This window comes from Rutilus rutilus, assembly GCF_951802725.1.
Source record: "Rutilus rutilus genome assembly, chromosome: 5".
Classification (NCBI taxonomy): Eukaryota; Metazoa; Chordata; class Actinopteri; order Cypriniformes; family Leuciscidae; genus Rutilus; species Rutilus rutilus.
Window position 1 is genome coordinate 32270331 of NC_140213.1, and position 24395 is coordinate 32294725.

The 24395-nt window shown below is 37.5% G+C and overlaps 1 protein-coding gene across 2 annotated transcripts in view; it reads right to left on the minus strand.

The window, feature by feature from the left end:
* Positions 1-24395, minus strand: part of shank3a (SH3 and multiple ankyrin repeat domains 3a) — a 329586-nt gene that overhangs the window by 90108 nt on the left and 215083 nt on the right. For both annotated transcript variants that reach the window (XM_084408788.1, XM_084408789.1), the window contains 3 exons: positions 20695-20772; positions 17022-17088; positions 14726-15068 (listed from right to left, as the gene is read on the minus strand). In XM_084408788.1, coding sequence (XP_084264914.1) covers positions 14726-15068; positions 17022-17088; positions 20695-20772 — 488 coding nt within the window. The remainder of the gene's footprint in view (positions 1-14725; positions 15069-17021; positions 17089-20694; positions 20773-24395) is intronic.

Sequence of the window (24395 nt, forward strand, 5' to 3'; positions counted from 1 at the left end):
ACACACACCAGCAAAAACGGCAACATCCCACAATTCCCATTTTCAGCCCATTGAGGAACAAAACAAGAATTCACATTCATTACAGCAAAACACTCAGGAACAACATTTAATGGGCTTTAACAGGTTTATGTGTCCTAAGGATGTTAAGTTCCCCTCTACTGGTATTCAGCTCAAATGTTATGGGGTGAATCCACTAAGAATGAATCACACTTGCTGATTTTGTTGTTTATATGTGCTGTTTTAGCGCCTGATTAACTAAAGGTGTTATGCAAATGAGATAACTGGCACAAAAATGCCCCAAATGTGCTGAATAACTACAAAAGTTTGATTGAAAATAACTTTTTCAAATGTTTTCTTTATCTTGCCAACCTATGAAGTGATTAATTGTGTGTATACATCTATGGATATTTATATGTATTTACACACACACACACACACACGCGCACGCACACACGCTCGCACGCATGCACACACTGAGTGGAGTATAGTCAAACTGTATTGCAGGCAATTAGTGAAGGCAGGTTTATATTCTAAAAATTGTATATGCAAAAACTGATGCAACTGTTTAATGAATTGTCCACACTGTTTTGATTCTAAAAAAATAGCTGATATCTTCCAGCATGAGCAAGGAAATTCTTGAACCTTTGCCTTTACTGTCAAAACCAGTCAGTCTGAACACACATGCACCTTCACATACTCTTTCCGTCTCTCTCTCTCTCCATGTATCCCTTGCTCCAAACATCGAGCTCAGTGACGGCTTTCCAATTACTGCAGCGGTACGGGGCTAGAGTGACTGCAGCATGTAAATGCAGAGTAACAAGAAAAAGAGAGGAATTTAAGGGCGGAGATATGATAAGAAACTGAAAGAGGAAAAGGAAAGGGTTGTAAAGCAAAGAAGAGTGGGAAAGAGAAAGTAACAAAAGAAATGATGGACAGAGGCTTTAAGAAGTGAATGGATGAGAGACAGAGAGGTATGTAGTCCTGTCGTCACGGTTTCCTCAGATTCAGTATTGATCAGTCAGAGCCGCCACAAGGCTGTAATAAACAGCACTGAAAATCATTGGCCGGCTTTGCAGTAATACCATATTTCACGCACATCAATCATCATAAAACAGACATACACAGCTTCGGACAAGTGTTCTTTTTATTTAGGACATTTGTAAGACGATAGATTTGAAGCAGTGCAGCGGAGCCTAAGGAACGGCAGCCTGTAGATGACATAAACGTCACACTCCCGCTCTCTGTCTGATCTCAGACTCGAATGCATGAGGAAGTTTCACACGCTGTGTGAAGCCACAAAGACATATGCTGAGTTTCAAAACTCGTACCCTAGTGAGGTTCCTACCTAGACAGTCCAAACATTCGATTTGAATGTGTGTTTGATGCACAAGAAATTTTTACACGATTTGAACAAGTGTATGATAACCTTGGCGACTGCCGTCATGGAGAGATAAATTGAAAGCAACTATCTTGATTCGCCAGGTGCCAGTGTCAACAATGAATCAGAGCCTTCTTTTCACAGTTCTTTTCTTTCTCTTAAGGTAATAAGGACTGATGGCTTGATCCGAAGTCACACACAGACTAAGTCCCCATGCTGTCATCATGCTATGAACTAATCATAATGTAATGTTTGTTTGTTTTCTTCCAAAATGTACTACTACATTAATACATACAAGTTGTTAATCTGTTAATATTATTTAAAATACCTGAGCTAACATGAACAAACAGTAAACAGTTGTAATTTTATTAACTAATGTTAACAAAGATTAATGCATTAACCAATTTAGTGTAAGGTATTTTAATTAAGGATGTCCCAAGCCAATCTCAAGGATCAGTATCAGGACCAATTAAGCATTTTTTTTTACTGATCCGTATTGGCTAGGCTAAGCCCGAGCCTTTATTTTTCATCAGTTGTCACGCATGTGTGGTGCAGTAGGTGGCGTTCAAGTGGGTCTGCCGACTGCCATTAAAAGGACAAGAAGAAGCTCAAATGTGCGTGCATCACGCAAGAACCAAAGAGGTCTGTTGTAACAAATCACTCGAAAGTCGTTTATTTGCTGTTTATTTTTATCTGCCTTGCATAGGCCAATGAATGAATAAATAAAACAAATAAAAAGTTGTTGTAATCTTTTGTTTTGTTCATTATATTCTAATAAATAAGCCACCAAAAAATTACATACATTGAACTTTCACAATTATTGATTGATTTTAATTTAGATAGCGCAGCAAAAACTACTAGTCTAACTAATATAAAGTAAAAAAAAAAAGTTAGACTTCAGTAATAAAATAAGAACAAATAAACAAATCACAAGAAATAGCTCAGATAAATAAAACATAGCTAAAAAATAAGTCTCAGAGTAGTTTTCAGGTACAGAATTAATGTAAAATAATACTGCATGTTCTTCGATGTATAGATTAAATATAGATTAATCCTTGTTAAAGCTCCAAAAGTTGTTCAGCCAAGATCAAGTCTTTTGTTGTTAGTTTAGCATTAATGACACAGCAGCAGGTATATTAGGCTGCAGTCACTAATATATACTAAATGCACAGATCCAATAAACTCCAATAAACCAATAAACATGTGATTTCTTTCTCATCGGTTTACATTCAGTAAAACAACCAACAGTGTTTACGTGCTCACCAAGATGGGCATTTTGATACTTTTACTTTTTGATACTTTTGTTGTGTGTATTTTTAGTTTCAAGTGCAAGAAGACGAGAATGAGGACTCAATTCAGTACTCGTGCACTGAATGGTTAAAAATCGCTTGCATGTTTAAACTGACAAGACGTATAAACACGTGAAAATACTAAACTTTTGTGACGATGCTGCACTGGCCTGATCTGGCAAGTGACAATTCCGTCTACTGTCCCGATCGGATCGAGGGAACAAAAAACTTGATTGGGGCATCCCTAATTATAAAGTAGTATATAGTGCCCTTGTAAGTGCATCCACCTCTGAGCGGGTAGAGTAGGACCGGTTACGTAAGCATTATGGGGCCTAATGGTTAGAGCGTCGGACTTGTAACACAAAGGTTACAAGTTTGAGTCTCAGTAACGGCAGGAAAGTAGGTGGGGGGAGTGAATGAACAGTGCTCTCTTTCACTCTTATTACCCACAACTGAGGTGCCCTTGAGCAAGGCACCTAACCCCCAATCGCTCCCTGGACGCCGCAGCAAAAATGGCTGCCCACTGCTCCGGGAGTGTGTTCAGGGTGTGTGTGTGTTTTCAAACTCACTGCTGTATGTGTGCACTTGGATGGGTGAAATGCAAAGCACAAATTCAGAGTATGGGGCACCATACTTGGCTACACGTCACTTCACTTTAATGTTTGGTTTAAAAGCACGCTATTTGATAACACCTATGATATATAAAAACAGTTGATTCAAACATTAAATTTGAAAATGTTAACTCACATGTAATGTTTAAATGTTTTAGATTCAAACATTCAGATGAATCTATGATTGCTAAAATAGTTTGACAAAAACATTAAAATATTCCTATGATGGCCAAAAATGTTTAATTTAAATGTCTGAATCAAAAGCATTGAATATGAAAGCATGTATTTGATGTCTAAACATGCTCAATTTTAACATTTTAATCTACCCGTGATCCTTCAAAGATGCTGTCTAGATAGATACTTCACTTATATAAAAACATATGTGAACGCATTTATATTTCTCAAGCACATTCCTATAATGCGTATTGATTTGAAGATGTTCGATTCAAATGCTGAAACACAAACTGATCTGTAAATATTGAAAAGTTTCGATTTGAATCCAGCTATGGGTTAGGGTTAGGGTTAAAAATGTTTATTGAAATATTTAAATGCCTCTAATTGTTTGATCTGAACATTCGGTGCTGTCTAGGTAGGAATTTCCCAGGTTTTGAAACACGGCTGCATCATTTTAACTACCCCAGCTTGAATGTGCTCATAACCTCTAACATGTGTTTCTCTGTAGAGAAGCACTGACCTCATTCAGACTTAATGACACACACCCTGACACACACCTTTAGGTATTAACTCACACATATAGACATGTGTAACCTCCAGAACCCCACATACTCTCACACAGAACAACAACCTTCAGCTGATTGACCACACTAAACCCCTCAGGCATACAGTGTCCTGTTAAAGGGTGTGACAAAGTGATATATTGGTTCTATACCTCTCTCGAGCATCCTCTCGGCTGCCTCCTTGGACGCCAACTATACTTCAGTAACCCTGGCAACTGCCATCATGGAGAGATAAATTGAAAGCAACTGTCTTGATTCGCCAGGTGCCAGTGTCAACAATGAATCAGAGGCTTCTTTTCCACAATCTCTCACAGTTCCTTCTCTCTCTTTAGGTAATAGCAGCCTGAGAGAAAGGACTGATGCTTGATCCGAAGTCACAGACTAAGTCCCCATGCTGTCATCATGCTGTGAACAACTAATCCACAAACTCACGCCGTATGTGTGATATCATCTCTACTTTCCCCACGGGATGTACATAATGAAACACACCCTCTGATCCGAAGTAAAATATATGCCAGACCGGCTCACACTGTTGTTATTGTTAGCTAAATCTGTGTAAAAAAAAAAAAGTTAAACTAAAATAACCAGGGGTTCTAAAATGACTAAAACTTAAATAAAAACAAATAAAAGCTCAAAATAAATATATATAAAAAACTAATTGAACTAAATATAGAGCTACAAATTAATGAATAATAATAAAATAACATACATACATACATACATACATACACATATATATATATATATATATTAGGGCTGTCAAACGATTAATCGCGATTAATCGCATCCAAAATAAAAGTTTGTGTTTACATAATTTTTGTCTGTGTATGGAGTATAATTATTTTTTATATATAAATACAAACACATGCATATATATATTTAAGAAAATGTGTTATTTATATATAAAATATTTATATATAATATATATAATATATAATATAAATATATATACACAGTATATACATGCAAATATTTCTTAAATATATACATGCATGTGTGTGTATTTATATATAGAAAATAATTATACACCGTACACACACATGTATTATGTAAAAACAAACTTTTATTTTGGATGCGATTAATCGTTTGACAGCCCTAATATATATATATAACTTATTTGTAAGTTTATCACATAACTGTGTTAAAATACAATTAAGCCTTTGGATAACAAACAAACTATAACTTGTGCTGTTACACTTACATACATTTAGCCGCTGCACGTGCTAAAGTTGAGTAGGCCAAGTCAAAAGAGCTCTTAACAAGCCGACTTGAACATGGATTTGGATAGACCTATGGAGTTCTTGAAGAATGATGTGACCAAACTGGAACTTGTTGGACCCATGGATCATTGATATATCTGGTGCAAAAAAGGCAAAGCTTTAGCCTAGAAATCTAGATGCAAAATTATTTTGCGGTCTAGCAACTCTCCGTTGGCTTTCGAGCTGGAAAAACCAGACTCTAGTCAGGCCAATTACATCGTGTATAGAGTCGGCGGGCGGGCTTAACATAATGACGACAGAGTTGCGACGGTTCCCTGCTACTTGAAAACAAATAATGGCTGCTGCTGCTGGCGAAGAGCGGCCTTTCGAACCGGCTTTGGCCGCGACTCTGGGGGACTTGGAGTTAAGCTTTTCTTGAGAAAAGAACAAAGAATGGCATTTAACTCATTCTTAAAAAAGGAAGATGTGTTCGTAGTTTTGCCGACCAGATACAGCAAAAGTTTAATCTATCAACTAGCTCCGCTGGTGGGAAAACGCTCTGGTTGGTTGTAGCGCTATATTATTGCGTGCAGAGGGAATTTGAAAGACAACCGTTTATCCCGCCCCTCGGATTGAGCCCTGCCAATAGTGAGTTCCCTGACCCAACATCTTGATGTGGGTCTGGCTTGCCAGGCTAGCAATGCTTATGAGCAGAAAAACTCCATCTCCATGGTCCAGTCATGTTATGGGGCTGGTTTGCTGTTGCAGGAAGTGGAAATCTTGACTGTATGAAGGACAGCATGAATTCTTTAAAGCATCAAGCCATTTTGGCAAAGATGGGGATGCCTTCGGTGCAGAAATTGAAGCTTGATGATAAATGTAATATCCTGCAGGACAGTCATCTCAAAGTATACATCCAAATCTACTGAAGCTTGGTTCAGGGATCAGTCATAGAATGTTCTTGAGTGGCTTGTGCAGTCTGGAGATTTAAATCTCATTGAAAATATTTGGTGGAATTTGAAGAAAAAAGTGGTTGTATAATACAATATATATATATATATATATATAATTCCAGAGTCCGTTCCAGTGAGAGAAATTCCTGAGTCCTTTCCAGTGAGAGAAATCTCAGAGCTCGTCCCAGTGAGAGAATTTCCCGAATCAGTTCCAGTGAGAGAAGTTTCCGAGTCCGTTCCGGTGAGAGAAGGCCCTGAGCACAGTCAAGTGTCGGCTATAGCCCCTGAGCACCTTCCATTATATATCTATATTTCAGTGTTATTATATACTATTGTATTTAATATTTAGAATAATTTTGTATGTCATTAACACCTTTCACACCGTATTTGCTGGAAAATTACCGTTTAGAGATCATGTGTGAACAGGACTAAAAAAAAAAAAAAAAACAGAACAGTAAAAACTGGCAATTTACCAATTTGACAAAACATTACCAGTATAATTCTGTGTGTGAACAAAGAATTAAGATTATGATAATTATGGTATCATGGTAATTATGGTAGCACGTACGAGGTCAGAATAAGTTGATGTGAGAAGTTTAATTAAAAATAATAGAAATAATATAAAATGCTCAAGACCTTGCCTTGTTTTTCATTTATTAGTGCTGTGGCTCAGCAGTTGGATACTATCATTCACGTCTTGTGTTTTTAAGAGCAAAAACGCGTTCTGTGTGATAATCCCCTCACGCCTGTCCCTCAGAAGTCAAAATATTTCGTTAAATTGAACACCTCACGTGGGCGAATGAAGACAACTGACTGACATCACATAATTTACTGGTATTTTGGTGCTGCTGAGTCAATGATCTCTTAATGGTAAAAGCCAGTACGCCATTGCTTGTGTGAACAACATCTTTGTGCATTTACCAGTAAAGACATTCTGGTAATTTTACAATAATTTACTGTGTAAAAAAGAGCCTTGTCCCTTTTACATCACAAAAAATAGATTCAACGTAGATTCAACGTAACTTCATTTCAGCTTTACTGTGCTGCTATCAAACTACACTTTTCTTTATGTCAGCTAAAGAAATCTTCCATCTTCGATTGACAATAGGAATAAAGCCAAGAAGACATTATCTGGAAGGAATGACCCTTCAAAAAATGTTGAGACCAACCAGACCAGCCTCAGTGGAGAGATTCATATGCTTTGTAATAACAGAATAAGGCTTCGGAATCAGTCATTATCTTGCAAACAGTTTTTTTGCAGTTTATTTGCATAAGTGCACAATCGTAAAATGGTCTCTGTGGACAGACTAAGATGAAAGAATGAAATGAGTTATGTCTCATCATCTCTTCTGTTATTCTGCTGGAATCTCTCTCAGTCTGTCTTGCCCCTTTTAGGGGTTAATTGAGTGTAATGGAGTCTCTGTGAAGCCTCTCCTCTGGCAGAGCATAAATGTGTGTGTGTTTGTGTTTATTGGGTCATCCTATCCTCCCAGCAATTTTGGAGACATCACTATCAACAAGAAATTATCTATTTCTCCTCTCTCTCCCTCTTTTTCTCTCTCCATTCTTTCCCTTTATTTTTCCTTTTTATTCCTTTAGAATATTTTGCAGTGAGAAAGACAATTGTTCTATCAGAATAGGACCTGGGTGAATCACATGAAAACTGTCAAGCAATTACATTATTTCAAACCAAAATCAAAAGAAAGAAGTCTAGATAGAAAAATATATTTATAGAATATAAATATAACAGAAAAAATACGGCCCGTAAGTCCATGGTGGAATTAGAGTGACGACTGACCAAGTGGTGGGACGAGGGAACCCGGTGGAGTTGCACGACCTGCAGCTCGACGTCACAGCAGGGCACCCCCGGACACGGTGCAGGGGCTGTAAACCTCCGGCAGCAGCGGGGCTGGAGGACTGGCTGAACTTTGGGGTGATGGTGGTAACATGAAACTTGAAAGGATCACAGTGAAAATGACACCATGCCATGTCCATGCAGGTCGATGAAATGAATAAATCACAGTCCATATAGTCCTTAATGTTGACTGGAAGCAGCGATGATGAAGGCTTAACAGAAAAATTGCAGTTTATAAAGTTCTCTGTGTTGTCTTTAAACAGCGATGATGAATCAGGTACTGGGTGGGAGTCGATACCTCCTCACTGAAGTCTATCAGCCAGTCCTCTGTTTCCATTCCCTCTGCTGCTGGTATCACGGGCTCACAACCCTGGGTCAGACTCACTCTGGGGTACCTCTTCGGGGGCGATGGTAAGCACTGTCCTCTTGTTCTTGGGCCCTGGCTCACTCGTCGCGGCGGGTGGCCCCTCTACGTCTGCGGAGGGGACGTAGGAAATCATCGTAGGAAATTATCCGTGGTCAAAGGTGATAAATCCAGCTTTGGGTCTGGCTGTGCTCTGGATCGGGGCAGGACGCTCTCCAGTGAAGTCCGGTGGTGTCTGGGAGCTCTATAGGGTGGTGCTAGTTGGCCCCTATCCAGAACAACGACTTCAGGATCTCGTCGTCGAAGGGGGAGGGGGAGGGGATAGCAAGATGACAAAACTGTTTGGTGTAAGAAAAAGAGTCATGGTTCTCTTGAGCCACAGCAGTGAACCGCGCTGCATATAGGCCTACACTTAGTGGTTCGGTCATCTGTCACGGGTGGTTGCAGGCAAACAGACGAAGATGAAGAAGAGAGATTCAACCACAAACAGAAGAAAAGGAGGAACTTAAGTACTGACACAATTAAAGGTAATTAATGATATACATGCAGCTGAAACAAACAAACTCATAATGACGTGACCATGGTAACAAAGGAGTGGCGGGAAAATCAAACAAAGGAACGCTGAAGATGATATTGAACTCAGCGCCACCTCTTAAATCTCCCAGCAGCCAATAGGAAATCAGCAGACTCACTCCCCCAATCCCAGCTCTTCCGTCTACGGGTGAGTGTCGAGGGAGTGGCAGGTCTGGATGTCCTGAGGGTGGAATCCATCACGGAAAGCTCCAGAATGAGAGAGTGCTCTTTCAGAGTGACACCTCATTTACCTGCCTTGCACAAACAAAATGGATTCCCTTTTGCCATCAATAAATCACTCAATTCTCCTTCCATCTCTCTTTTTCCTCTCTAAACGGAGCTCATAAATCGGGAAAGTAATGAAACAGCAGAAATGAGGTAAGGTCTAAGTTTTAGCCTCTTTGCTGGTGGTAAAAGAGACAAGTTAATGATGAGTGATGAGCTTTCGGCAGCTTACAGTCAAACCAGCCCACTTGAACGATATTATAATCATATTTTCACAGAAAAGTAAACTTACACTTAGTTTTCACTGTGCATTATTCATTAGGAACACTGCAACAGATATTCAGCCTTTTAATGAGTTATCTTTTCATTACTTGGATAAAAAAGCTTAACCAGCAACCGTGAACAACATGGTTGTTGTCAGGTCCCAATATTCCAATTTAAACAGCTAAGCAAAATCGAGTTATGTGCAAAACATCATAAAGAACAATCTCCCAGACTGTCCATTATTTCTGAACACTCTGTCTGTGACAGACTTCATCAAGGTGATGTATTGTATATTATGTAACTTGGTTAAAGGGCAAAGTTTTGGGATTGACAACAGCATTTAAATTAGGGAATGAATCCCATAAATTAGCATTCTGTGTGACTGAATACAGGAGTCAATGGCTAGCAATTTTAAAAACGACCACTGATGTAGTGTTTGGTTTCAGCTCGCTTGGCTGCAAAGCTGCATGCACAATAATATATCAAAAAAAATGTATGCTACACGTTTTTGCCTTTTTTCCCAGAACAAAAATTGAAACATTCTTAAATCACAATAAATTTACTTTAGAAGCAGAATGAACTCAAATCTAAAGTATTATTTTCTGAAAAGTTAGTTTATGCTTAAAACAAGAAAAAATATATTTTTTCCCAGTGATATTTAAAGAACATGAGACACTGTGACACAACATTTCTTATAATTTCTCATAGTACATATTTAATATAAATATACGATTATATCCAATTCATCGTTGTACTATCTCATCTCATAAAAATTAACAACTTGAAGCACAGACGAACTGTTTGGGATTTATTCAGTGACACCATCACCTCTATCTGAAACTTCATCGGATCTTTTTTCTTTTTAGAACTTACGGATTCATTGCAAGAGCCAAAGTTAACTCAATATCATACACTGTAAACCAATAACATATGCACTTGACCTCTGACCTTTGTTTCCTCTGTGTTGTTGCCATCTGTGAACCCAGAGACCTCTGATCTCTAAATCTACTTTGACAATGTTTAGAACAACGTGTCATGGCCTAGAATCTGACCCTGAATCGGAAGTGGGCGGCCAGTACTGAGCGCACCGCTACAGCACTAATTACACACTCTCCTGGTTACCACGGTCACCTCAGGGAGAGACAGGTGGACACAGCTAGACAAAGGGCAATGACCAGAGAGACTTTTATAGAAGACCGGACACCAAGGACAGACGCTTTGGCTTAATTCCTGTATGTATCATCACATTCTGTGTATTAAACAAACACACAAACCACACACACTGGTGCCGGTGGTTCTGAATATTAGCAGGCCAGGATGTCAGGAAATACTGACAGATGGACAACTAGGACAGAACACAGCAAAAGCCCCTCAGGACCACACAAAGAAAGAGAGTGAGCCCTAAAGTGTTGTTCATTAGCAGAAGTACACCACACCTGCCGGTAAAATTAGAGTCCTGTGGTCCAAATTAGCACACAAAGCCAAACAGTATTCTGAAGGAAGTTATATAGCACAAAAGAATAACTTCAGAAAGTGGCCATCACTTTTCTAACCTACAAAACTGCAATATTTATCCTGTGCAATAACAAACAAGTTTGAAACATGGTAAATACTATTCCAAAACCTAGTAATCTCCCAATCTAGACAGCATTTTAAGACATCACAGGCATGTGATGTTGCTGCTTCAAGGTTTTGCCAAAATGCAAAGAGAAAGTTTGGGGTTAGTAAGATGATCTTCTTTTTTCAGCAAGGACATATATAAATGAATTCAAAGTGAAGGTAAAGTCATTCATAATTTAACTTTTATATTCTTAAAAGACTTAAAAAACTAAAAAACAGCATATTGACTTCCATAGTATTTTTACAGCCTATCAACGGTTTGGTTACCCATATTCTTTAAAATATCTTCTTTTGTGTTCAGCAGAAGACAGAAATGTATACAGGTTTGGAACAACTTGAGGTTGAGTAAATGATGACAGAATTTTCTATCGTTTTAAATTCAGCCTTCATAAACATAAGAGAAGTCTCTATAAAAAAATAAATTAAAAAAATTACATACCCTAAACTTTTGAATGGTAGTGTATTTATATTTTTATACAATTCGTCATCTATTTAAATGTACTGCATGATTTGCTGATTAACTGCATTAATCCCATTGAAGTAATAATAATAATAATATATTATTAATAATATATTTCCTGAGAAATGTCTCCAGATAATTCAAAACCTTCAGATTATTGGTGCAGACAAAAGATTTGAATAGACAAAAAGTGGCTTTACAAGTCAATATATTGTTTGGTTTATTTCAGTACTATTTCCATATAAAAAGTATCATGTTAGGTTAGCAAAATGCTAACGTCAAAGTCAATCGGAATCGCTTGCGAGTCTGGTCTCTCGTGCACCTCACACTGTTTTGTGTGGCATAATAGCTGTGATTTAGCACATTTCAGATGAGTGTTTCAGACAGTAGAAACATTACACCTGCTCTAAAAGCTGATAAACAGGCTTTGCTGTCTCTCCAGTGTCAGATTTGTGCTGATTAGCGCTACAACACAACCACCAAACACCCACTACCCACTACCCCTTGGAACAATTCAAAGTACTACTTATTTACATTAGACGCAACACTAGGAGCTTGAATTTCAAATTAATCTGTGTAAGTTCAACGTTTTCTTCATCCATTTGGAAGCGACACAATTATAAAGTGCTATGTCTCACGGTCTCTAAAAACCTGTCAGTCATCTTCCTGCAATAAATACACAATATGAGATTTAAAGCAATATTTCTGGGAAATTCAATAAGGCCTTTTGGAGTCCCAAAACACAGTCAATTCCAGTAATGTCCTGCAGCTCTGCAGGAGAAGAGAGTCTAATCTGAATATATATTAAACATTTGAATAGCACGATTTAAAAGGAGCAAATGTCGATCAAGCGTGGATGTGATAGATTACAACAGTGTTAGTGTTTTAGATGGAGGTGAACGATCAGAGAAATCTGAGTGACTTCATTCAATACAGGTCTCAGTGGCCATGAATAAAAGTGTATATGATAACTCAAAACACTTGGTATGCATTTTAACAACAACAGTATCAAAACTACATACATAACCTCTTTCAAAAAACACCATAAAATCTACAAAGAAAACAACTGATACTTGAAGTACCTTACAGTACCATTTATGTACCACAGTATGTGAATATAACTGTATATAACAGCAGCACGGAATTACCCTTACAAAAAATGACTGGTTCCATGGTACACTAATGGTAATACTAAGGTACTTTGAAGTATACCATGGTACTTCCAAGAACAAGATGCACTACCCTGAAACATGTTCAAGTACCACGATACCAATGTATTCTTACCATGTACCATGCTAATACCATGCAGTACCACGTAAATGCCATTCAACAAGAATTTCAGTACCATTGTATTACCATTTGTTACCACTTTTACAGAAATGTACTTTGAAGTGATTTGACAGATTTTAAGTAATATGGTACTTTGAAATAGTTACAAAATACCATGGAGCTTTTTTACATGTCCAAAATACCGTGGAACGATTTGTAAGTGCATCAATGAACCATGTGATCGTCACAGTACTTTTGTGAGTGAAGCTATTAGAAACAGAATTATCAATGCACACTTTGTCATTGTTTGACCCCTCTTACGGGCTGATGTGTGACCAATATGTTGAGAGTTATAATTAAATCATTGATCATTTGGCAGTGCTGTTAATGGAGGAATTAATAATTCCAAGCCCAGGCAGAATCTGCAGACTTTTCTGCACTTTTTTGGGGGGATCGAAAAAATTTGAGTAAATTGATGATACTACACTCAAAAAATGCTGGGTTGTGACTGCTGGATATGGAAGTTGATGAAACCCAATTTGGGTTGACAATTGTAAAAGTGATTTTAAAGGTATACACTATGTAACTTTTGGCCCTCTAGTGGTAAAAAAAACTGCATGCATTTTGCAGAAGAACGTTGTTTCGGTTGTGCTTCGGCTCTATGTGACTGTGCGGATGAATATGATTATCCTACTGCTCATAAAATCTCTCACTACTAAGCTTAAGAGATATAACCCACTTAGATGGAAAGGATCTCAAGATGACTAGATGAAGAAGTTACTGTAGCTATACCCATTAATAGACATGCCGTACTAGTAATTAAACAACCCTTCACAATAGATAATGCTTTACCATGAACCATGAAATCTTAGAGAGATACATATCGCAATTTATGTGCCACGAAGAAAGCAGTTGCTAGCAAGCAGCAAGTTCAAACTAGACAGACATTTATGAAAAGACTTCGAGGAAGCTCAATATTTCGTGTCAATATTTTGTGTCTAATTATTTACTGTGGCAAGTAGCCGTGTAATAAGCGGTAGTACATCCAGCCGGTTGTTATTGCAGAATAAACCCCTTTAGGCTGATGCAAGACCTATGGAAGCTTGTTTCTGCCACAGAATAAAACAATGAAAAGGGTAATTGTGACTTTTTATCTCGCAATTCTGACTTTTTTTTCTGTGAATTGTTAGATATGAACTCGCAATTGCATGTTATAAAGTCAGAATTGCGAGATATAAAACTCGCAATTGCGAGAAATAAAGTCATAATTGCATGTTATAAAGTCCTCAGAATTGGATTTGCAATTGCGAGTTTATATCTCGCAATTCTGAATTTATAACACACAATTGCGACTTTATATCAAGCAATTTGACTTTATAACTCGTCAATGTCCGAATTCTGAGACTAAAAGTCGCCATTATCTTTTAAAATGTTTTATTCTGTGGTGGAAACAAGCTTCAATAAAGACCTGATCACCCTGTCAGGGTTTATTCTGCGATAACAACCGTCTGGATGCACATTATCCCTTACTTATAACAGGCTTACCATAGTGACTCAGGGTAAGACAAAAACATGTTTTGGAAGAACAATTGATGGTGAGAATCGACTGGAAAAAAAGTTACATAGTCTGCCTTTTATTAAGTTAATTTTAACTTAAGCAGTAAAACAAACATTTTTAAACAATAGTTGAGTAAAAAACAAACAAACAGGCCAATATGTTTGGGTTGTCAAAATGAACCAAATTGGGTTGTTTTTAACCCAGCATTTTTATTGATGTTATTGATACTGGAGTGTATAATAAAATTACACCAAAATATTTAATTAACAAACACCCAATAGATGTGCGATTTTTACGAATAAGAAATCTGCAGAACTTTGGGCGGAGATCCGTAGGTGCAAATCAGGACCTGTGGATGTGTGATGCTTACCTGAGGCGTCCGCGGCTGTGGGAGTGCGTGAGGGGCGTGTGTCGGCGTACTGCGTGCGTGCCGGGCTCCTCGCTGACGCGCTGGAGGGAGGGCGAGCGGGAGTGTGAGGAGAGTGAGCTGCCTGTGCTCTGCAGGCTGCCGTCGGCCGCCGCGTCTATCCCGGAGTGCGCCAAAGGGGGCAGGCTCCTCAGAGACGGCACGGGGGAGTGTGCCGGGCCGGCATCAGCCACGTTGTTCAGATTGTTGTCAGAGGCGGATCGAGGCAACGAGCGTGATGATGTCAGAGTGTCGCCTCCAGTCACGCGCCGGCGATTTGTGTAGGAAGGCGTTTCCCTGAAAGGCACTGGAAAACAGGAAAAGCAGGTGTCAACAAAAGGGCACATTGAATGAGAGTGGGCCGTACCTGACAAAATGTGACGTACAATTAGCATCATTTGTAAATGAAGGGTACAGAAACCTCATCAGGCATTCAAAGAGGTAAACAAAAGATGTACTCAAATTGCAAAGCACCTCATCTATAATTTATAACCAAAACACAGTTTCCCCTGACCGCTAGAACAAGGGTCGTTTGCTTGGGATGTTTTTTGGGTAAAGAACTGAATATTACACAAAAAAACTGTCTTGTTTTCCAATAACCAAGATATGAGGCTGTTTTTTTTTTTATCCTGGGAAGCCATTTATAAAGACCATCAACACTAGATGGCAATATCTCACCTCTCTCAAATGCAGGTAAAACTCTGTACTGTTGCTGTTTCAAAGCTATTATATCATTTAAAATGCACGGTGCCATGTATATCAGGGTCAAAAGAGTTCATCTGGCTCAATGACAGGCACGTTTAATGATAGAATGAGAGAGAGAGAGAGAGAGAGAGAGAGAGAGAGAGAGAGAGAGAGACAAGCAGGATAAAAGAGTGCACTGCGCTGTCATCCTGACATATGGTTTGCTGTCAGTCTCATAGCTGATTCTCTCTAATCTGTAATGTAAATTAAGTATTGATCAAACCGCTGTACAGAACATCCACCTGTCACCTGATCAGATATGAACAGCTCTCTGCCAATCAGAGCAGGGCGTGAAGCAAGAACACTAAACTCAATGCATCCGATAACAGTGGACACGTGTGGTGATGTATTTCATTTATACATATACTGTATATATAGAATGTAACATATATATATATATGGATGGACGGACAGACAGAAAGACAGAACGATAGATAGAACGATAGAACGATAGAACGATAGATAGATAGATAGATAGATAGATAGATAGATAGATAGATATATTCTGTCTAACATTAATATATATTTACAGTTAAATTAAGGAAAAACAAGAAGAGTTTTAAGCATCTTAAGTAAATTTATCTTGTTTTAAAGGATGCTTAAATAAAACTTACCAAAAATATGAATTAAGAAAATATTTTTCCCTGTACAGCTCAATTCTATTCATTTGTATGGCATTTTATAATAATTAATAATGACAGTACTAATAATTATCATATATATATTACTATTTGTATATCCAGATCACTCCTCAGTCAATAGTTTCACCCTGAGAAAGTTTAAGACGGGCAACATTAGTTGGGCTGCTTGTTTGAGCAGTGTAAACACTGCGCTTTGTAGCCATGCTGTCTGCTTATTTAAATCCTCTACTCTTCTGCCCATCCATTCAGAGTGAAAAGGCCAACTGCCCAGCCCACTCAGGACACACTTGCTAACTGATGGGAAGGAAATAAGAGAAAGAAAAAATGGACACATTCTGAGAGGCTTCAGCATTAGTGACGAAATCCCATAAACGGTGTGTTTTAAGGCTGCTTCTGTGTGTTCTGTCGGTGTGTGTGTGAGAGCGTACATCCCCATCCTTCATCGAGGTCACACACCGTTGTGATGAGATATCGGAGCCTGCGGCTACACTGCCATTGGCTCAAATCAAACTCCCAACACCTGCTGAGCCTCGGGGATTAACCCCTCTCGGTCGCCATGACAATGGTACTCCACACTAATGGGTACGATCCATTACAGTGGCCCGACAACTGGCTGCCTGCTATTCCCCGCCAGAACCAGCGAGTGGAATGAGCTAGCCTTGCCGTCGATGCTGGCGATTAGAGTGATGACTCTAATTCACACGAATGCCGCGGACACACAAACGCACACAGAAACACAAGGGACCACTCTCATTTTCATGTTCGCCGGCTGTGGCGCTCTGTTGTGTTTGTAGGGATTCATTAACACGAGGGATCGTTTGTGCTTGCTCAAATTTAAAGCAGCTAATGATGGTGGAGGTATATGAGACACTTACCAACATCTGATGCTTTGTGAGTCTTTATAATTTCTGCCAGGTCAAAGTTCCCAGCTATAATAGCCACCTATAGAAATAAAAAAAAAGGGGTTATTTCTCTGCCGCACTTCACTGGGCAAACAAAAAGCCACAGTTACTGTTTTATAACATGGACTGCAATTCATAACAGGGTATTATGTTACCCAAAAATCTAAGCCAGCAATTCATAAGTGACAACCCAGACAGCAACAGACTGTCAGCCCAGATCAGGCCCACAACTGGTGCGTGTGGAATCCACGTGTACAGATGTGGGCCGGATCTTGGCCGAACTATGTTGCTATCTGGGAAAGTACAGCCAGTTTCCAGGATCACAAAATAATTCTTACAAGCTGTATATTATCCTGTCTACATACCAAAATAAATAAAAAATGGACTTCAAATATTGATTATAAAGCCGCAATGATTTGTAATGTGAAGAGATAAAAGCTATGCAAAAATGTACATAGTACTAGGGCTGGGCTGACAATATCAATTAATATAAATCGATCTATCTTTATTTTGATGAACCAATATCAAATCTTAAATCCTCATATAACGATTTTTTTATCTATGCTTTTTCTGTGCTAAACATAATTTGTAGCACGCCTCCCGTCTAACAATCGCTGGCGTTGTGCTTTGTTACGTTTGATGTGAAACAGTCTCAGTTTTCAAATTATGTCGGTTTTATCATGAAATTCAAACAATAAATACAAATTTGAAGCTCTTTAATGTGGCGTGACAGATCACTGTAACCACCTCAGTTCAAGCGTCAGCGCGATGGTATATTGTTCCATGTAATCGCTTAATCAACCACAGAAAGATGTCATTAAAGCAGCTTGTAAACAATGTCACCTAATGTTGAATTTACCTCAGGAAAGCCAATTAAAGTCCACTGCTCATTAGTCAGCTATAAAAAAAAAAAAAAACTCTAGAGTTGTTATGTTCGTTATATTATTCTAATTTAACCTGTTAGATAGGCTATCACATTTATTGTGTGTTTGAATAAATCTGCTGTGAAATCAAGTTTTTTTTTTTTTTTATCACTGCCACAGTTTCAAAGTTTATATTTCAACAACGATTTGGAGTAGAAATTAAAACATTACAGAGTTGATGAAAAAACTTTAAATTTATATAGCATGAATTTGTACTTGGTTGTTAATTTTAACCTTTAATATAATAGTAATGTACCAACTGACAAGGTTCCTTTACAGCATTAGTTTGAGAGACTGTTTTCCTTTTTGACTCATAGGCATAGTATACCTCATATATCTTAAATCAAGATATATATATTTGTGTCATTGCACAGCCCTACAAAGTACCATAGTATATTACTATCAGATTTACATGGTACACCATTGCACTATGGTACTGTACTTTTCTGTATAGGCTAAGCGTACTGTGAGCAAACAAGTCTCATGGCACAAACAAGTACACTGCAAAAATAGATTTTCTTACTTAGTATTTTTGTCTTGTTTCCAGTCCGAATATCTAAAAAGGGGGGGGGGGGGGGGGTGGCGGGGGTCAGAATGAAATGAGTTTTTACTTAAACCAAGCAAAATTATCTGCCAATAGGGTAATAATAAGAATCTTGTTTTCCATTTGAATTAAGATTATTTTTCAATAATCTTAATTCAGAAAATTTTGCTTGTTTTAAGAAAAAACTCACAATTTTGACATAATATCTTATAGCATTTTACTACTTTAGTAAATCCATCTTGATTTAAGAATTTTTAGTTATTTGGACTGGAAACAAGACAAAAAAAACTGTGTAGTGTAGAAACAGATCAAAAACTGATTCTGTCTAATGTGAGACACGAATGGTCTACAAGTCTCTCTCTCTCTCTCGTTTATAAATATGAGGGCTAATTAACTTTTCCTCACTAAAAGCTGAATCAAAGCAGCTGTCTAATGGTTTCCGTGTTGGTTTATGCAGCCGCACCAAGTCGGGTTCCCCCTCCCCATTTACTAACAAATTAACTTTGATCTGAGCAGAAAATCTGTGTCAACATCAATTGTACTGAGAGTTCAAGCAGCGAGCATCATGGAAGATGCGAGACAAACACTAATAGAATGTTGTTCAAATGAGGAAATTATTGTACTTGGCTCAAAATGGCACACGTGAAGCGTTTTATGTGTGATGTTAACATGCTGCTTCACACTGACCCAACGAATGCCAAAAGGGTTAATACACTATTCCAGCAAATCATATATAGGGTACAACAGGGCTAAAGGCCCTAAAAATTAAAATTTTGTTTAAAAATCCTATACATGTAAAAGGCTCACCAGCATGGAGCAAAAGTTACACAGCAAAATAATGTTTTTTAATAATGTCTAAGTTTCTGTTTATTTTGATAAATAAAATAATTCATTTTTGTTCAATAAATATATTTATATTTGTCATTAAATATGTTAATATAAATATATATATTAAAAATACAGAACAAAATTATTTTAAAAAGCAAAAAATTTCTGAAAGCATTGAATGAGATCCCATACTAATTTGATATAGATTTAGTGTTAACAATAAATTATATTATATATAATTTTTTTTTAATATGATGGTTTCATTATAAATATGGTGATTATCTCTAATGTGGACACTCAACTTAATATATGATATTTACCATCTGAATCTAACCATGTCATGTCAGCAAATGGAAAAGTCAACCAGCTATTTATTATCATGTTAATTATTGTGCCTTTTACCCCAAATACCATACTTTTACATATTCTTCTGTTATTGAAAAACTGTTAATAACCTTGAATAAAACTGAAAATCATTAAGACCTTTGTCTCAAAACATAATAAATAATTTTAGCAATTCTCATTTGCTACTTAAATCTACAACATTTTACAAAAAACATCACATTAGCGCAGAATCAACTTTGTGCTGCTGCCCGCGATCGCATCAAGGATCAGCCAAATTTCCACGTGCATCTTGAAAACAGATGTTTTGGAAAGTGCTGCGGCAAGTTTTTGTGCCATCTAGTGGTTTAGAGGAAAAGGCGCCTTTCACCCTGGTGCGCCTTTAGTCCCGCTGTACCCTATTTTCCTTCAAAATCATTTAAAGATTTTACCAATCCCAAACTTTTGACCAGCAGTCTATATATAGATTTTGGACACTAGCATGATGGTAGTACCATGGTAAAACAACAAAAAAGTACTAAAATTCTTTGATTCCATAGATTTTTTGACAGCCATACCATCTTTGAAAAAACCAAATGCATAATAAACCGTACTACCACTGTATATATCAAATTTATATTTTCATGCACCATCAATTAACTATTGATTAAAATATGTTTATATTTATAATCAACGTTTCTCTCGACTTTGTTCGATACCTTAAATCAAAATGTTCCCTGAGGTAGTTGCAAAGCATTCAATGCAAACTTAAATTTTGCCCAAATCAAGGTACTGTATCATTTGGTTGCCTGTTAATATCTTTGACATCAGATGCCCACAAATGTTGTCTAGGTAGATAGCTAATGTCTTCATGGCATCAGAAGCCCAGTGTGAACTGCTCTTGGCCGTAAGTTAAATATAGTTTGGCTCTGTGGGCTGTGAACAACAGCATCAGTTTAAATAAGATCCAGCTCCATTGACTCTTCCATGGTGTTTGACCTCCAGGAACCCAGGGGTCTTGCGCTCTCACCTGGAAGGCAGTTTGGCTGTTGTAGTTCTTAATCTCCTTATTCACCCCTCTGAACAGCAGCACTCTTGTACAGCTATCCTGGAGAGAGACAAACAGAGAGATCACATGATACAGAGAGATCAGAGAGTCATGGATTGTGTAATGTAAATATGAAATAAAAATCATGATACAGAGAGATCACATGATAATTTGTCGCTGGTAAGATGCATACATGGCGTGTCCATGAAAATTTGCCCTAGAAAGTTTTGGAATGGAATGAGTGTGTTTGTGTGCGCGTGCAACAGAAATGACAAAACTGATGTTCCACTGGGACCAATTAGCTCACTAGCTCATATGTATCAGAGTGAAAAACAGAGAGAGAGAGGAAGAGAGAGAGAGAGAGAGAGAGAGAGAGAGAGAGAGAGAGAGAGAGAGAGAGAGAGAGAGAGAGGAACACAGAGCTGCTCTAATGGCAGTGTTTCTCAATGGGCATCTGAGACAGAGTGTTTAGAAGGTCAGCATAGCATCTGGCTATCATCTCTCTCTCTAGACAGTTTTGACAGTCCACACACACACATTTAGGAGCTGTATCGCACAGACATGACTCAGCTGGGACTAGTGTCCTAGTTTCCGAACAGTGGTGAGTAAACATTAGTGTCTCTTGGCCCACTAACACACCTTCAGTGGAACCTGTGTGCTGACGTTTAATTACACATGTAGTGCACTTCTTGTCCGTCTCTCTCAAACACACACATCTTAAAAGCATTTCCGGTAAAGACAGAGAGATAATTGGTTAAATAACCAACAATTGTATACACTACCGTTCAAACGTTTGAGGACAGTAGGTTTTTTTGCTTGCTTGTTTTCTAATACTTTTATTCAGTGAGGATGCATTATATTCATCGTGCATTCTATAAATGCTTAACTTTCCATGCATAAAAGAATCATGAAACAATTTATCATGGTTTCCCCCCAAAAATATTGAGAAGCACAACTGTCTTCAACACTGATAATAATAATGAAAAAAAATATTGTTTCTTGAGCACCAGCATATTAGAATGATTTCTGAAGGATCATGTGACACTGAAGACTGGAGTAATGATGCTGACAATTCAGCTTTGCATCACAGGAATAAATTACATTTTAACATGTTTAAAATAGAAAAGTTTTTTTGAAATTGTAATAACATTTCACAATATCACTGTTTTTACTGTATTTTTGGTCAAATAAAGGCAGCCTTGGTGAGCATAACCAATGTTCAAAAACATTAAAACATCTTACCGACTCAAAGCTTTTGAACAGTAGTGTGTATATAGCATGTTTTATATTTATAGTATTGCTTATCCTCAATTTAGGGTGAGACACTGCAGCAACACCTCTTCTTTGATGACGTGTTTACTGGCATGAGGGCGGGACAATCTGTCACTCACATGAGATCACAGCAATAGCAAACTACAACAATCAAGTCGTCTCAACGTACAGTATTTCAGTCTTATCAAATGAGTGAAGAAACAAACTGCATGGAAGGACAAGTTAAGTATTTAGCAATGTGGGATACATAATCTGGTTACAGTACATACTGCAAACATAGCAGTATGTGAGTAGTATGATATTATGCTATTTGGAACACAGCCTGTCATACAGGAGACAGAGTGGAGCGCTGCATGTGTTTAATGCTATGGCTCTGTGCAAAAATCAATATGTAATTTCGACTGCAGAGTGAATTAACAGAACGATGATTGAGCTTCCACATCACAAAGACGTTTTTCCCTCTTTCTTTCTGTCTTTTGCTCTCTATCTCTGATACGCTCATCTGCACTATTGATCCATTTAAAGGACACAAACTTTCAGAACTGAAAAATAATACGCTATTTACACTAATGCAAGACAATAAATCAAAAGCCATAAGAGCAGCAGCAGTCTGGAGAAACAGCAGTATGAATGAACTCTACTGGATGTGGCCTTTTATGCCAACGGACTGAATGTCTGTGTGCTGGACAACAGAGCAACATGTGACCTCTAGTGGTGAAACTTCATAAGAACACAACTAAGAGTCTATAATGGACATCACTATTAGACTAAATTCAGGTACATCTGAAATTAGTTTCCACAATAATACACCAGCAAATGATTCAGTTCAGACAAAATGTAATAAGTTCTGATAATATTAAACACTATAGCAATCACATAACATTCTAATAACCACTCAGAACTCCTTAGCAGCCACATAGCAACACCTTGGCAACCACTAGCATCATATTGTGTATTTGATCAAATAGTAAAATATAAAATTTCCAATCCTTTTGAATAACAGTTTTAACATATACAAACTTATAAACTTAATGTGATGCATTTTTGTCAGTCATAAATGAAATGAGTAAGAAACATAAGATTTCTGTAAAATAACTGAATGCGTTTTAAATACACAATAAAAATGTTTATATATTTATCATATATATCATTTATGCATGATGATAAACTGAATATTGCTTGTTTCCCAGCTAGCCATTTTTGAAACATATTCACAATTGTAACTGAATAAATTTGAATTAATTAAATAAGACCAAATGTTATAATTTGATGCAAATAATTGATAAAATGTGTTATGTTTTTTTTTTTTTTTTTTTTTTTTTTTTTTGACATTTATGAATGACTGACAACTGCATCACATTAAGCTTTGGTTTGCTTAAACCATGTAATCCAAAAGGATGGACATTTTATATGACATTCAAACAAATGCATTTTTTAGTAATCACTATTATAACCGTACTGCCAATTATTTTGTTTACATGATTAATGCAACATTTGATGAGGAGACCATGATGCAGGTTCTGTAAGTACTTCAGCTTTTATATTCTGCACAAAGACATTTGGTCCCCACAAAGAGAGCAAAACCTGACTTCCCACACACAGCCATCTTATTATCTGTAGCTATGAATTTACCCTTCTTTTCCACATCAGGTGGTCATCTCTTTCTCTTTCACCTCCTCCTGCTCTCCTCATCGTTTTGGCACTATTTCACACTCTCTCTGTCTCTTCTCTCATCGCCCTTGTAGATTTTCCCTCATCTATCCTGTAATGCCTCTCTCCTCAGGCTGATACATCCTCTCTCAGAGTCTCTTTCAGGGAATCGATCCACTTAACATCTCCTCTGAGCCTGAGCTAAACATCCACAGAGAGTCCTTAAAACTCGCGATCACCGCTGAGCACTCCTACAGACCACACACGCACAAACAGACACGTCTACCTATTATCTGACAGAACTCCCGAGGACATTTTTTAAGAATTGTCCTTAAAGTACGGCAAGAAACTCACACAAACTTAAAACGACATGCATTTGTCTTGCTCCATTGTAATTTTACAACTATAGGTTCTACTGTTTATATTATATACTAGCTTTAACCCTGAATTACAAAAATTTGACATTTACAGTAGCTCACTTCTTGTGCTTAAATTAGGCTAATTCTATATATTACAATAAGATACACAGTAAATAAAATTAGTTATATTACTATATATTAAACAGTATATAAACATACTCATACTATATGACCATAAAATACAACTTTTGGACATTATTTAATCTCTTTAAGAGTAATTTGTCCATTAGAGAATGTCTCTAAAATGACTTTTTTATACACTCGAAACTACACACTATTTCCCAAACTACCTGCATGACAATGTCTAATTGACTTCTCTGGCTGTTAAATTAAGCCAATTAT